The 15,955-nt window shown below is 46.3% G+C and overlaps 1 protein-coding gene across 1 annotated transcript in view; it reads left to right on the top strand.

Moving 5' to 3' along the window:
- Window positions 1-15,955, top strand: part of LOC126190416 (clustered mitochondria protein homolog) — a 352,064-nt gene that overhangs the window by 246,348 nt on the left and 89,761 nt on the right. Inside the window, 3 exon segments of the mRNA XM_049931019.1 lie at window positions 14,658-15,287; window positions 15,290-15,309; window positions 15,445-15,663. Coding sequence (XP_049786976.1) covers window positions 14,658-15,287; window positions 15,290-15,309; window positions 15,445-15,663 — 869 coding nt within the window.

The raw sequence follows: 15,955 nt of genomic DNA, 5'->3' as shown, positions 1-15,955 counted from the left end.
TGACTCATGTGAATGCTGCTTCCTTGCTAATACAGCTGTACTGCCGCCAGTGACGTCACTGGTGCCCAGTCCTGCCTCCTCCAACTCCCCAATCATAGATCCCAGACCTTACTCAGCTGCAATCCACCGTCTTTATTGAGTGTTGTCCGCTGTTTTGATCTGTATTGCCTCATTTATTACGCTATACCAGAAGCCGTGGGTCCGTTTATTAATAGTAGTATCGTCGAATGCAGTTCGGTGTCCGTTTTCCAGTGCATGCTCCGCTACAGGTGATTTTTCTGGATAGCGTGGGCGGAAACACCTTTTATGTACTTCGCGGTGCTGTTCAATAGTGCGCACAGTCCACCGACATACAGGTACCTTTCCTTCCCCATCCTCCCCTAATCCGAGCTTGTGCTCCGTTCCTGATGATCTCATTGTCGATGGGACTTTAACACCAATCTCCTCCTCCTCCTCGTCTTCTACATAATGTGTAAATTCCTACTACAACCAACATTTTACTGTTAAAGGCTGTTGTACACTATCAGTAGCTAGCTGCAAAATATTCCCTGGACACCTTTACACATTCGGGAGCATTATAGTGACTATCAGGTTTCCACACCAGATCGCTTTCCACTTATTCTCACAACGTGCGTGATTTGGGCGGGTGCAATAAAAGGCGTGGACAAGCTGTTTAGCTTGTAGTAAGATCACCTAAAGAGACTGGCTACATTACATTTGTCCGTCCAGTTCTAGAATATTGCTTCGCGGTATGAGATCCTTACCAGATCGGACTGACTGAGGATGTCGAAAAAGTTCAGAGAAAAGCAACTCGTTTCATTTTATCGCGGAAAAGAGATGCGTGTCACAAATATGATCCTTGAGTTGGGAAGGCAGTCATTACAACAAAGGTGTCCCCCCTGCGGGTTCGGGGGTTAGAATAGGCCCGCGGTATTCCTGCCTGTCGTAAGAGGCGACTAAAAGGAGTCTCACATGTTTTGGCCTTATGTGATGGTCCCCTCTCGGGTTTGACCTCCATCTTTCTAAATTATTCCGAAGAGCGAGCCAATTGGGGAAGGGCGCCTTACATGGTGCACTGTATCCGTCGTGCAATTAGACCTTTCGCCGTCTTTCTCTTGCAATGGTGTCCCGCTCGTTTTCGATCTCTTGGGCGATTACCACACTGCACTCTGCAGTGTTTCTTTTAACTGCGACGACGACCTTGGCCATTTTTGCACCTAAGATCCAGCACGGTAGCCAGTCCGTTGTGGTGGGGCCGCCATGTACCCTCTTGGTTGTAGCCCCCTGACAACACAGGGATCGCTCTACTGATGCCTGCGCCGTTAACTCCCCACGTATGCCAAGGAGTAGATGCCTATCCTCCTGGGGTATCAGGACTCCCGGCAACGGCCATCCTGCCAGGTGGCCTTTGCTGTGGCTGGGTGGCGCCCGTGGGGAGGGCCCTTGGTCGGAGTAGGTGGCATCAGGGCGGATGACCCGCAATGAAGCGTGGTACATCATCTCTCGCTGGCGGCCAGCCGCCAGCAGTCTCTAAGCGTTCTCGGGCTCAATTTAATGCTCAGAAGTACGATCCGAAAACGTTCCCTTCCCTGGCCACGCCGTGGGAAGAGCGTAAGTCCCAGGATGGAGGTAACAGTTATTCGCCCCGATTCTTAGTTTGCACGAGAGCTGATGGGGAGTCTTTTCTCTCCACAAAGCCTCAGTTCTTCGTCGAGCATTTAGAGGACAAGTTTGGGGAGGTGGAGGGCTTGTCTAAAATGCGCTCTGGCTCAGTACTGATACAAACGGCATCCTCCGCCCAGTCACGCAGGTTACTTGCTTGTGACAAGTTGGGGGATGTTAACGTTACTATTACTCCACATAAGAGTTTAAATATGGTCCAGGGTGTTATTTGATGGTCTACCGATGTGACGTCAAGCCCTATATCCCTCCCCCGATGCGGTGCTTCAAGTGCTGGAAGTTCGGCCACATGTCTTCCCGCTGCACTTCCAGCCTCACATGTCGAGATTGCGGACGCCCATCTCATCCCGATACTCCATGTGCCCCGCCTCCCATCTGCGTCAACTGCGGGGAGCACCATTCACCTTGCTCGCCAGACTGCAGAATATTCCAGAAAGAGCGCAAAATCATGGAATATAAGACCCTGGACCGACTGACTTATACTGAGGCCAAACGGAAATACGACCGATTACATCCAGTGCGAATGACAACTTCCTACGCCGCTGCTACAACACCTGTGCTAGCCCCATCAGTTTCGCGCCTTCCGGCCGGATCGACGAGTGGTACAACTCCTCCTGCCCCCTTGCCAGTGGGGAGCTCTACCCACCGGGTTGCTCCTGTGCCACCTACCTCAGGAGCAACACCATCCCCCCCATCGGGGACGTCGGTCCCCGCTTCTAAGCCGGAGAAGTGTCCAACTTCTTCGGCTTCTCACGCTCGCAAGGGGTCCCTTGGGTCCCTCCCTTGCCAGGTTTCCACCGGCGGGAAGGCTGACGATCGACAGTGGCGTAAGTGCCCACAATCTGCAGGTCGAAGGGCTTCCCGATCCTCCTCAGTCCCGGAGACTGAATCGGTGAAGCCCTCCCAGCTAGTTAAACCCAAGGAGCAGCGTGAGAAATCAAAGGAGAGCAGCTCTAAGCCCAAGGAACGCGCGGTGGTAGCCACCCCATCGCAACCTTCTAGCTCTGCGTCTGGGGACGAGGTGGAGATTCTGGCGTCCGCTGAGGACCTCGATCTCGCCGGTCCCTCAGACGCCGTGAATAGCAATAGCACTAGCACGGGTGCTCAATCGGAGGCAGCAAGTGACCCAGCGGCGTAATCTGCCGTCCCAGTCCCGGCACGCCTTTCTCAGCCATGGACAAAACCATCCTCCAGTGGAACTGCAGCGGTTTCTTCCACCATCTAGCTGAGCTCCGCCAACTTATCAGCCTTCACCCTTTCCTCTGCATTGCTCTGCAGGAAACTTGGTTTCCAGCAATGCGCACCCCCGCCCTCCGTGGCTATCGGGGTTATTATAAGAACCGAGCAGCTTATGAAAGGGTGTCTGGTGGCGTCTGCATCTATGTCCTTAACTCTCTTCACAGCGAGTCTGTCCCTCTCCAAACAGCTTTAGAGGCTGTCGCTGTTAGGGTGTGGACGCCGCAGGCTCTTACCGTCTGCAGTCTTTACCTTCCACCGGAGGGTGATGTCGCGCAGCATGTCCTGGCTGCGCTGATAGCCCAATTGCCGCCACCTTTCTTATTACTGGGCGACTTTAACGCCCATAACCCTCTGTGGGGTGGGTCAGTGGCAACAGGTCGAGGCGCCACCGTTGAGCATTTATTGTCGCAGCTCGATCTCTCGATTTTGAATGATGGTGCCTCCACACACTTCAGTGTGGCGCATGGCACCTACTCCGCCATTGACCTTTCAATCTGTAGCCCTAGCCTCTTACCATCTGTCCACTGGAGTGTGCATGACGACCTGTGTGGTAGTGACCACTTTCCGATTTTTCTGTCACTACCACAGCGTCACTCTTCTGGGCGCCCTAGCAGATGGGCTATGAATAAGGCTGACTGGGACTTGTTCTCCACCACTGCCGCTATTGAGCCTCTCTCAACTGATGCCATTGATGCGGTGGTTACATCGGTCACCGCCGGCATCGTCACTGCCGCCGAGTCTGCCATTCCCCGTTCTTCTGGGTCCCCTCGGCGGAGGGCTGTGCCTTGGTGGTCGCCTGAGATCGCTGAAGCGATTAAAGATCGCCGGCGGGCGCTCCAGCGTCACAAGCGACATCCCTCCATGGACCACCTTATCGCCTTCAAACGGCTGCGTGCGCGGGCCCGCCTCCTTATCCGCCAAGGCAAGAAGGAGTGCTGGGAGCGGTATGTGTCCACCATTGGACTCCATGTCACTCCATCGCAGGTCTGGGCCAAGATTCGACGGGTCTTCGGCTATCGGACCCCTGCCAGCGTCCCTGCGCTCTCACTGAATGGAGCAGTTTGTACTGACTCCGACGTCATTGCAAACCGCTTATCAGAGCATTTTGCTATGAGTTCCGCTTCTGCGAATTACCCCCAGGCCTTCCGCTCCATTAAAGAGCGGATGGGACGTCGGAGCCTTTCTTTTCGCACCAACGCTTCTGAACCCTACAACGCTCCATTCAGTGAGTGGGAATTTCAGAGTGCCCTTGCCGCTTGCCCTGATACCGCTCCCGGGCCAGATCGCATCCACTGTCAGATGCTGAAACACCTTTCAGTGGACTGCAAGCGACGCCTCCTCGACCTTTACAACCGTCTCTGGGTCGAGGGTGAGTTTCCGTCGCAATGGCGGGAAAGTATTGTCATCCCCATTTTGAAACCTGGAAAGAACCCTCTGGAGGTGGACAGCTACCGTCCCATTAGTCTCACCAACGTTCTTTGCAAGTTGCTTGAACGGATGGTGAGCCGGCGCTTAAATTGGGTGCTGGAGTCTCGGGGCCTTCTGGCTCCGTCTCAGGGTGGGTTCCGTAAAGGCCGCTCCGCCACCGACAATCTGGTGAGCCTTGAGTCGGCCATCCGTACAGCCTTTGCCCGCCGTCAGCACCTGGTCGCTGTCTTTTTCGACATGCGGAAGGCGTACGATACGACATGGCGTCATCACATCCTTTCTACGCTTCATGGATGGGGTCTTCGGGGCCCTCTGCCGATCTTTATCAGTAATTTTCTGTCGTATCGTACCTTCCGCGTGCAAGTCGCGGCCTCGTATAGTTCCTCCCTCGTCCAGGAGAACGGGGTACCCCAGGGCTCTGTCCTCAGTGTCTGCCTGTTTTTAATTGCAATAAACGGTCTCGCTGCGGCAGTAGGAAATTCCGTCTCCGCTTCCCTGTATGCTGACGACTTCTGTCTTTACTATAGTTCTATTAGCATTGCAGCAGCTGAACGTCAGCTACAGGGCGCTATCCGTAAGGCGCTGTCTTGGGCTGTAGCGCATGGGTTTCAGTTTTCGGCAGCCAAGACCCGCGTTATGCATTTCTGCCGGCGCCGAACAGTCCATCCTGAGCCGCGGCTTTATCTTGCCGACGAACTCCTTGCTGTGGTGGAGACCCACAGGTTTTTGGGGGTGGTTTTCGATGCCCGGTTGACTTGGCTGCCTCATATCCAGCAGCTTAAACAGACGTGTTGGCGGCATCTAAACGCTCTGAGATGCTTGAGCCACACCCGCTGGGGCGCCGACCGCTCTACCCTGTTGCGGCTCTACCAGGCGTTAATCCAGTCCCGTCTGGATTATGGGAGCCTGGCTTATGGCTCAGCATCCCCATCTGCGTTACGGGTGCTGGACCCAATTCTCCACAGCGGGATACGCCTTGCCACTGGTGCTTTCCGCACCAGCCCTGTGGACAGCGTCCTAGTGGAGGCAGGTGTACCTCCACTGCGGTTCCGACGCCAACGTTTGCTGGCCGCTTATGCTGCCCATGTTTTTAGCTTGCCCGGGCATCCAAATTATCGTGTCCTGTTCCCGCAGTCAGTCGTCCATCTGCCAGACCGTCGGCCCCGGTCGGGTTGTCCGATCGCCGTACGCGTCAAGGAGCTTCTCTGCGGGCTTGGGTTTTTCCCTGTTCCACCTCCTTTCCGGGCGCCTCTGCGTACACCCCCGTGGTGTGTTCCTCGCCCTTGCCTTCGGCTCCACTTGGCACAGGGCTCGAAGGACTCGGTCCCTCCAGAGGCCTTCCGCCGCCGCTTTTATTCCATCCTGGCCACGTATCAGGGCTCTGGAATTGTTTACACCGACGGTTCGATGGTTGCTGGTCGTGTCGGGTATGCGCTAACTCTAGGGGACCATTCTGAACAACGGTCCTTGGCGGCTGGCTGCAGCGTTTACACTGCTGAGCTAGTCGCCATCTTTCGTGCCCTAGAGTATATCCGCTCCTGCTCAGGTGAGTCCTTCGTTATCTGTAGCGATTCCCTGAGCGGTTTACGAGCTCTCGACCAGTGTTTTCCTCGTTCTCGTCTGGTGATGGCTATCCATGAGTCCCTGCATACTCTTGCGCGTTGCGGCCGCTCTGTGGTCTTTGTGTGGACCCCCGGTCATGTCGGTATCCCGGGCAATGAATATGTTGACCGCCTGGCGAAAGAGGCCACGAGTAAACAGTCTCTGGACGTTGGCCTCCCAGAGACTGATTTGCGGGCAGTCCTCCGCCGAAAAGTTTTTGCGCTTTGGGACGCTGAATGGCGCAATCGGATCATGCCTAATAAACTCCGTGCCATCAAGGAGACGACGACTGTGTGGCGGTCATCCCTGCGAGCCAACCGCAGGGACTCTGTCGTCCTATGTCGGCTCCGCATTGGCCACTCCCACCTGACACACAGTTATTTACTGCGCCGGGAGGACCCTCCTGTATGTCGCTGCGGGGCGGCTTTGACAGTGGCCCACATTTTGTTGGCCTGCCCCCTTTTAGCTGTGGTCAGGCAGACATTTGCGCTGCCTGATACGCTCCCTGCCCTCTTATGTGATGACCCTGGTATGGCTGACTTAGTTTTCCGTTTTATTCGGGCAGGGGGTTTTTATTATTTACTCTGAGTGTTTGTTCTGTTCTTTTGTGTTGATTCTGGCCATTGGCCTACGATTTTACGCTGAGTTTTTAATGTGTTCTCGGTGGTTGGCTTTTCCTTTTTATCTCTATGGTCGGCCAACCACTGTCACACTCTGTGTGATTTTAATTTGTTTCGTCTGATCTCTGTAAGAGTATTTCTTGTCCTGTGTCGTCTGACGTCTTTCCTGTTGTTCGTTTTTTTGTTATTCTCTTTGGGTGGTTTTACTTTTTTTTTGGAAAAAGGGACCGATGACCATCGCAGTCTGGTCCCTTTAATCCCCCCAAACCAACCAACCAACAACAAAGGTGTATCTCGTTGTGACGGAATCTTTTCACGATATTTTAGTCACCTAATTATTCTGTTGATTCCCACATACACTGGGAGAAATGACCATCATAAAATCAGAGCTCGCGCGGAAAGCTTTAGATGTTCATTTTTCTCAGAGTGGAGGAATAGTCTGAAAGTTGTTCGATCAACCCTCTGCCAAGCGCTTAAGTGTTAAATACATAGCAGTCACGTAAATGTACATAAATTCGTACTGCAGTCTTGCGGAAGCTGAGCAAACTCGGTGGCCCGTTGGGTGTCTGTTCCTATTAGGAATTTGTTGCCCCATTCTATAAAATCTTTGCAGTTTTCCCATGGAGTGACTACACACTGCCGCCTGGCGCCAGTCGAGAGGAAAGCACAGTGCGCGGAGGTGGGGTGCGCGGAACAGGAACACGACCAAGGACAATGGCGCGGTTCACTGCTGGCCGCCCACGCGGACGCTCGGGCACCACTCACTGAAGCTGTTCCTGTAGCGACATTTTTCAGAATTTCTGCTGTGTAATGCCAGAAAGCGGGGCGCAGTAGTCAACCTGCTATCTGTGGTAGGACAATAGATTAAGAGGCAGATAGGAAGACAAAACTTGCAGTTACTTGTCAAAAGTAGATTTTATTAGAAAGAGATTATAATCGAGATATTTGCCTAAGATTTCTAGTGTATTCAGGTTTGGCAATCCAAAGTTCCCTGGTGCAGTTTTTTGTTGTATGTGTTCGTTTGTCCTTACTATAAGGTATCTGGCAGATGGAGGTTCCTCGACGTAGTGTCTGCACAATTCAGTTGCAAATGAAAGTTTTTGCGTTATCACTTCGTTTATTAGTGATTAAAGTTCGGTTAGGATTTACAATTTTATCAAAAATTCCGCAAGTTGTAAGTTGTTATTGCCCATGAAAACGCCTTTGCTACCGTTGTTCGTGACTACTCCGTGCCATGCACTGTCATTGTGGAATGACATAAAGTATATGGGAAATCCTCGCTGGAACACACATTGAACTGTTATCAAGGTGTAGATGCCAATAGACTTCAATAACAATAATACATCGTGTTAAAAACTAGACACTCGTTCTTGTTGTTGTTGTTGTCTTCAGTCCTGAGACTGGTTTGATGCAGCTCTCCATGCTACTCTATCCTGTGCAAGCTGCTTCATCTCCCAGTACCTACTGCAGCCTACTTCCTTATTAATCTGCTTAGTGCATTCATCTCTTGGTCTGTCTCTATGATTTTTACCCTCCACGCTGCCCTCCAATAATAAATTGGTGATCCCTCGATGTCTCAGAATACGTCCTGCCAACCGATCCCTTCTTCTAGTCAAGTTGTGCCACAAACTCCTCTTCTCCCCAATTCTATTCAATACTTCCTCATTAGTTATGTGATCTACCCATCTAATCTTCACCATTCTTCTGTAGCACCACATTTCAAAAGCTTCTATTCTCTTTTTGTCTAAACTATTTATCGTCCACGTTTCACTTCCATACATGGCTACACTCCATACAAATACTTTTAGAAACGACTTCCTGACATTTAAATCTATACTCGATGTAAACAAATTTTTCTTCTTCAGAAACGCTTTCCTTGCCATTGCCAGTCTACATCCTCTATATCCTCTCTACTTCGACCATCATCAGTTATTTTGTTCCCCAAATAGCAAAACTCCTTTATTACTTTAAGTGTCTTATTTCCTAATCTAATTACACTATTGCAGTCGGTGGCTGAAAGCATGGGACTGGTAACACATTGTCAACTTTGCAGTGAAATTAGTGGAAAACAACCGAAGCCTGGGTACTTAATGTTTATCTACATAACGTATGTACTCAGATATGGATCCGTACTCAGATATGGCTACGTATTTATATTTTTACATAAAAAATTTGCGTGACTTAACACCTGTAACAAAATTATCACGCTTACGATAGTCAATGGTCCTCGCTATCACCCAGTGGGAAGAAAACCTGGAATTAAAGAACCTAGGGTTGCAAATGAAGATAGCAGAGGTCGGCTGGCATTCAGAGAAACACACATTACAACAATGCAATATGCTTCATATTTCCTTCCGCGACTCCACACCTGATTGTTTCCTAAGCAGATTCTCAGGGTGATTTGTAACAAAACGACAAAATCTACTTCTGCTGAACTCCCCCTAGCCTTGGGTCTTTCAGAATTCTTAGAAAGTTACCGGACATTCCCTGTAAATTCAATAAATCTCGATTTTACCTGACAGCCCGCCAACCTTTCAAAAAGGTTTCGTTATGCCTTTAGGTCGAGAAATGTTGTGCAAAGAATCGTAAACATTCGTTAATCTTATAGGGGATCCTTATCAGTTTTTTGAAGTAGCTCTTGAATAAACATGACATGTGGTTAAAGCAGCTAATTGTTTCGATTGTGCCACTCAACTAACTCCATATCTGTACATCGTCGACCTGTACCACGCACCTCTTGACAACGGCCCTTGGCTCATTTCTACTTGTACTAGTTTCTTCACGAGAAAAACAGCTTTCATTCGTTGCCATTAAAATGTGCAGAGTCGTCCAGTTTCTTTTTTCTAACTAAACTTCGCTATTGGTACCACAGACGCCTTTATGATGTTAAGTGGTCCCACGCTTGAAATGTAGAAACATTATGTTTTCGAAAAGCAGACATGGAACAGGCTGATCAATTTTACCGTTCTCTTGTGCTGTGTTCATATTGCAACGGATTTATCTAAAACAATAACAGTTTTTTTAAAATAAATGATCCAGAAATTAATTCTATCCGTACATAAAGATTTGTGGAAGATATGAGGGTGAAATTTTATTACATAGAAGTCATTACGATGAAGTAAAGGTGGTGACAAGTAAGTGTCGTGTACCCTGTAGTAAAGTTTACTGTGAAGCTCTAACAAGAGAGAAGTATACTTCAGTCCGCAGCTCGTGGTCGTGCGGTAGCGTTCTCGCTTCCCACGCCCGGGTTCCCGGGTTCGATTCCCGGCGGGGTCTGGGATTTTCTCTGCCTCGTGATGACTGGGTGTTGTGTGCTGTCCTTAGGTTAGTTAGGTTTAAGCAGTTCTAAGTTCTAGGGACGGATGACCATAGATGTTAAGTCCCATAGTGCTCAGAGCCATTTCAACCATTTGAAGTATACTTTATGGATCTCGTAATTACGTAAAATGAAACTAACGGGAGGTATAAAACCAACAAATGTGATCGTAAATGCTAAGTATTGTTATCCCTGAAGGTACAAGACACCACCCTCTTCAAATCTATGGTATACGTAATTTTGAAATTGCCGTTGGATGAGATTGAGAAAGAACTTCAGGTAATCGTGCAGATACGTAGTGCAAACGGATGCAGTAGTGGTAGTGACAGTGGCAAGATTTAGAAGAAAATCAAGCGCAGAAAGGTGGGAGTACTCAAATTCTCCCCCACCACTGACAGACAAACAACCTATCAGTTCATTATCAGTTTGTAAAATGGTGGAATTGATGGATACTGGCTAGTAACAAGTGTATCAGAATCATTTGTCTCGAAATCTAAAATGTTTCGTCATTCACCGTGAAACTCCCCCCCCCCCTCTCTCTCTCTCTCTCTCTCTCTCTCTCTCTCTCTCTCTCTTCCAAATGTGAAAAACTTTGTTAACTAGCATCTATTTTATAATACACAAAGCACCCAGCGAGTATTCGGAGAATCTATAATGCGTTTCGAGGAAGAGCAACAGCTATATCTTTGGCTTTGATAAATGGGTTTAAAATCAAACAGGCGGATACTGAGTGAGCTAGAAGAAAGCACGTAAGACGACAACCAGTATCTGTAGTATTCTATACCCAAGTATCACTCTCCACTGCTTTCGCAATAACGTGCGGGCCCGGGGATGGGTCACTCTGCCCTACGTAACATGTAGTTTTATGTCACCTAAAATATAAATGAGTAGTTCAAATTAACAATAAAAGTTCTTTACTGATAAATCACTTCTGTAGCTGACTCACTAGAAAAGGATTAGTAGTGGCGAACATTGATTATTTTGCGTCAGAGAATTTACAACCATAGTGAAGACCACATCGATATATATCTCCAAATTATGTTGCAGGGAACAAGTTATTGTGATCGTTGCAAAGCTGTTGGAGAACGGCGTGGAAAAGACCAGCTGGCCAGCTGCCAGCCATTCAGCACACGTACATACTGCTGACGTTTGTCTCTACAAATTTTAGAAATGAGGAAGTTTATCTTCAGACATTTACGTCATTTACTCGTGTAGCATAAATTTCTATTCGGGGGTCACTCCCTCGTCAGTAACTACTATCATAGGTAGTGGTTCTGTGAACTTCGTTCCGTGCCCAAATGAGCATGGCTGGCTGTTGTAGAATCTTTGTTTCTGTTATTACTACTATTGTTATTATTTACTTTATCAGTGAAACCGTAACGAAATGTGAAGGATACAAGCGGGGGAGGGGAGACAACGCATTTGAAATTGTTGTTGTTAGATGTTCTTGTACATTTGCTGCTCTGCAGCTTGGAGAAATCGTAAATATATCATATTAATATCACGTATTTGCGATTAGATGTTAGATTTCTGATTTGCCGTGTAACTATTAGAAATACAATGAAAATTGTAGTCTATATATCGATCTATTTTTATATCGTATGTATAAAGGGCGAAGTCGGTAACTACTCAGTATGTACTGACCCTTAGAATAAATCACCGGGAAAAGTGGATTAATTAAGAAGACTATATAAAAACTGATGGGAAAAATTCGATTAAAATTTTACAATTGGTATTCTACGGACTTGAAGGTTTTAATTAATTCTTGGGCTTTAATTAAGATAAAACACATACACGTTCTATGTACAGAGGCTATATAACGTACCAAAATTAGCTTCGTACCAAAATAACAGAAATTAAACTTTTAACTGTTAACGAAGGAAATATAAAGCCAGGAAAGAAAAAAAAAAGTAGTGTTGTAGAGAAGTTCAGAATAAGCAGGTAGCGACGTGAAACCAAACTTTCTTGGATAATCAACAAATGACCATTGCTCACCTGGCACGCTTTGTTGGTAATACTTGTGATGTGGTTTGTCTTTTTTATGGTTTGTGTATCCACCATTGAGATAGAGCTTTTGCTCTACGTTGGAAGTTTTGATAATGTCTCGCTAAGTATTTTAGATGAAGACTTTTGCACTGGGGCCGGATTTCTAGAATTTGGACTGCGTACTCGATTAGGTGACCATAGTGCGTGCCGGGGAATTCTGCTGATAGTAGTGGATGCCTCCCCCCCCCTCCAAACCGCCTTTTCACACAGTTTTATCTCGACCCGTGTTATGCAACCGATAACCGACGCTCTGCGACAGGTTCGTCCCCACGTGTGAGGAAGTGGCGCCCTCCGCTACTCTACGCCATTCTCAGCGATAGCGCGGAAGACGTGAAAACCTAATAGGTTCTTGACTACTGCATCCTGTCGCTGTTACGGAGAATTCCATGGTCTCCGTCATTGCGCGTTCGTCTACCATTTGTCATCCTTACTGTGGTAGATTTCTGCTGTCCTGAAATTTTTAACCCCAGTTTGCGCTGTTAACCTTCAACCGCGAAAATGTCGTTGCCCTGCACACCGATAACGCTGCATATCCCCCTCCCCCTTTAATGATTTAGCCAACTTGCTATTCATTTCATTTTACCCTCTACAATGCACATCAGAAACCTATAATAGGAGTTCGACGTGGTCGCTGTTATGCTCTAAAGATGAATGATGTAAATCTAATGAACTGATAAACTACAGGAGCTGTTAATTTTAGGGAGTGTCATATTAAAGTTGATAGAGAAGTTTGTCTTAGTTTACTACAATTCAGCAATGATATACCAAGCACTTTTGTTCCTCATGGGGTCAGATACAACAAAAAGGCTCATAATTAAGATATTTTGAGCACCCTAGTTATTGTACATGTCTGTATGTTGGTTTGTAGTTAACCACTGTCATTTGTATTGTTCGAAATACAAGGTGTCTGCAAAGTTCAGTGAACAGTCCTAGAAAATACAGGAAACAAGAGTTACAAACAAAATACCTATATTGGTCTTCAAAGTAATCATCAACAGGTACGATATTCTTCTGACATCAGTTGTAAAGCTGGCAGAATGAGATTTTCATTCTGCAGCAGTGTGTGTGCTGATATGAAACTTCCTGGCAGATTAAAACTGTGTGTCGGACCGAGACTCGAACTCGGGACCTTTGCCTTTCGTGGGCAAGTGCTCTACCAACTGATCTACCCAAGCACGACTCGTGCCCCGTCCTCACAGCTGTACTTCTGCCGGTACCTCGTCTCCTAGCTTCGTAACTTTACAGAAGCTCTCCTGAGAAGAGAGCTTCTGTAAAGTTTGGAAGGTAGGAGACAAGGTACTGGCAGAAGTACAGCTGTGAGGCGTCCAATGTGTCCAGATATTTTGTCAACCCTGTGCTGCAACTCATATGTGTTGCTAAGGCATGAAGTGGCAGCTGTACAGCCAGTTCCCAATTCTGCTTTCAGCCTAGAGATATGCAAACTACCATAGTCTGCCACTCACCTTAGAGTAAGCGCAAACTATTTGGATGATGCACATTGGAAAACACAGTAATATTGAGGTTGCCAGAGGATTCCAACATCACCAAAGGTGTTGCAGCTTATTCCACTGGTGCTCCAATATTGGCACGACATTGAAGCCTTTCAACAGTGGCCAGTGTAACTTCTAGCTTGGGTCTGCACACAACAGGCACAGTCCCTATGTATTTTTGATATTGAAAATACTTTATAATCATGAATAAATTTGCTGACCACTCAGAAACTAATTGAGAAAGAGGAAACAAGATACAAAGGCCACATAACTTGATTCAAATTGTGCTTGTAGTTAGAATGGTGGAAAACAACACTACAAATTTAACTTGCACTACACAGATGGTGGAAAGATACACAAATTGTTAAAATAAAATAAATAACACTACTAAACACAGATAAGTAAACAGATGCTGTTTGCTTCTACTCAGAAGCATGTAAGAGTACCACTAAACTATGTATAGTCTGTGCACAATTTATGTTCTTCTTCTTCTTCTTCTTCTTCTGCTGCTGCTGCTGCTGCTGCTGCTGCTGCATTTTGCTCTGCTCTCTGTCTGAAAATCTACTGCTACTCCAGTTTGGTTAATCGACTTATTAGTAATTCATATTCTCTCCTGCTTTAATTTTCTGGTGTTATTATGTGCCAGATATTCAGCATTCTCAATCACAGACTTAATTATAGTGTAATCATTCCGACAGAAATGTGATACGACTTCACTTTGTCCAGTACAGATACTAAGATTCATATGTACCAAAGCCTCTCTCGTAGCATTAAATGTATAGAATTTTTCTGTTCTGAGTTTGTTTAAGCTCATCATTAAGGCAAACCGAAATGCAGCACGTTGCTATACTAGAATTCTGATTAATACTAATATTCTATTCCAATTAGGTTTTCTCTATTTTATTTCACCTCACATTTTCATTATGATTTTAAAAATGATGAGTGTTAATATAAACCATATTCATTTCATGATTACTTACTCAAACATAAGAGCTACAAACTATAGTCGTATTGTATGCACATACATTTTGCAAATGACACTTATAGGTTCTTTTAGAATGTGCAGGAGAAAAGAATGATAGGGATTCATTTTCTCAGTTAAGTAACTAAAACTAATGGATGTTTTGCACCTGTGTTAGATCCTTAGTGTGTAAGTGTGCAAAAGAAGTTAACTATCTTTTATTTGCTTTGTTGTGAACAGTCACTCAGTGTTATATATCATCTATCTAATTGCAGGTGCACAAGGCAATATTGCCAATGGACCCCAGAGTTCTGGTAGCAAGATGAGAGAACAACAGCTGAACGGTGAAAGGGGACCAGAGCCTGTTCTCACCAATGGGCATGCTGAAGACGAGGAGCCTGAAAAATCTAAGGACAAACAGTCAGTGACCAAAAATGGGTTACTGTCAGAGGAGCAACAAAAAGAGAAATTATCCAATGGACATCCATCGATTGATGAAACTGTTAGTGGTAGGGCATCAGAGACACACAGTGAAGAGAAAGACAAAGAGAAACTGAAAAATAATGATGAACAGGTGACCAAAGAGAAGATGAAGACTAACAGTGAAGAGAAGGACAAGGATGATGCAGATAAATTCAGGCAGAAAGTAAAAGACAATGATGACGATAAAGATAATGAGAGAATGGAAAAAGATGAAGCTGCTAGAGAGAGAGAAAAAGATAAGAATAAAGATGAGGAACAAAGCAAAGAGAAATCAAAACCCAAGGACAAGGATAAAAGCAAAGAGAAAACAGTAACTGATAAGGAGAAGGAAAAAGAGCGAGATGACGAAAAGAAAGAAAAGGATGATGAAGAGAAGGAAAAGGATGATGATAAGGAAAAGGACAAGGATAAAGACAAAGATGATCAGAAGTTGTCTTTATACAGGTGAGTGGTTATTCAGGATATTCATAGTTAATTTGTTGTTGATTATGACAGCACTGTGACAAAAGGGGACTATTTATATCTGAAAATAAAATTCATAAAATTGTACGGCAGTGATAAATTGTTTCTGTTTTACAGGACATGGGGTTCACAGTTAAGATTGCAAGTCCAGGCTCGGAGCCATTTGATATTCAGGTATCAAGTATGGAACTGGTTCAAGAGATTCACCAGCTACTCATGGACCGTGAGGATACATGCCACCGTACCTGCTTTTCCTTGCAACTGGATGGTAATGCACTGGACAATTTTGCTGAGCTGAAGAATGTTGAGGGTCTCAAAGAAGGGTCTGTTATTAGGGTGAGCATTTCATATTTTACATGTTCTTACTTCTTTAACAGTGTGTGTGTGTGTGTGTGTGTGTGTGTGTGTGTGTGTGTGTGTGTGTGTGTGTGTGAGAGAGAGAGATGGCGAACCTAAATAACCTTCTGTTCTTTGCAAATCACTCCATATGGTTCTGGTTGTGATTCTGTTGCTATACCAATGCAACACTGTTCTGTCTCTCTCCTCCACCCAATACAGGGGCACCAGCTTTAGCACACCAGTTTTGTATCCAAGTTTATAAAACTTTGAGATTGTACCAAATGAGACA

This window comes from Schistocerca cancellata, chromosome 1, assembly GCF_023864275.1.
Source record: "Schistocerca cancellata isolate TAMUIC-IGC-003103 chromosome 1, iqSchCanc2.1, whole genome shotgun sequence".
Taxonomy (NCBI): Eukaryota; Metazoa; Arthropoda; class Insecta; order Orthoptera; family Acrididae; genus Schistocerca; species Schistocerca cancellata.
Note: the sequence above shows the minus strand (reverse complement) of the source record. Positions and strands in the feature narration are given on the sequence as shown.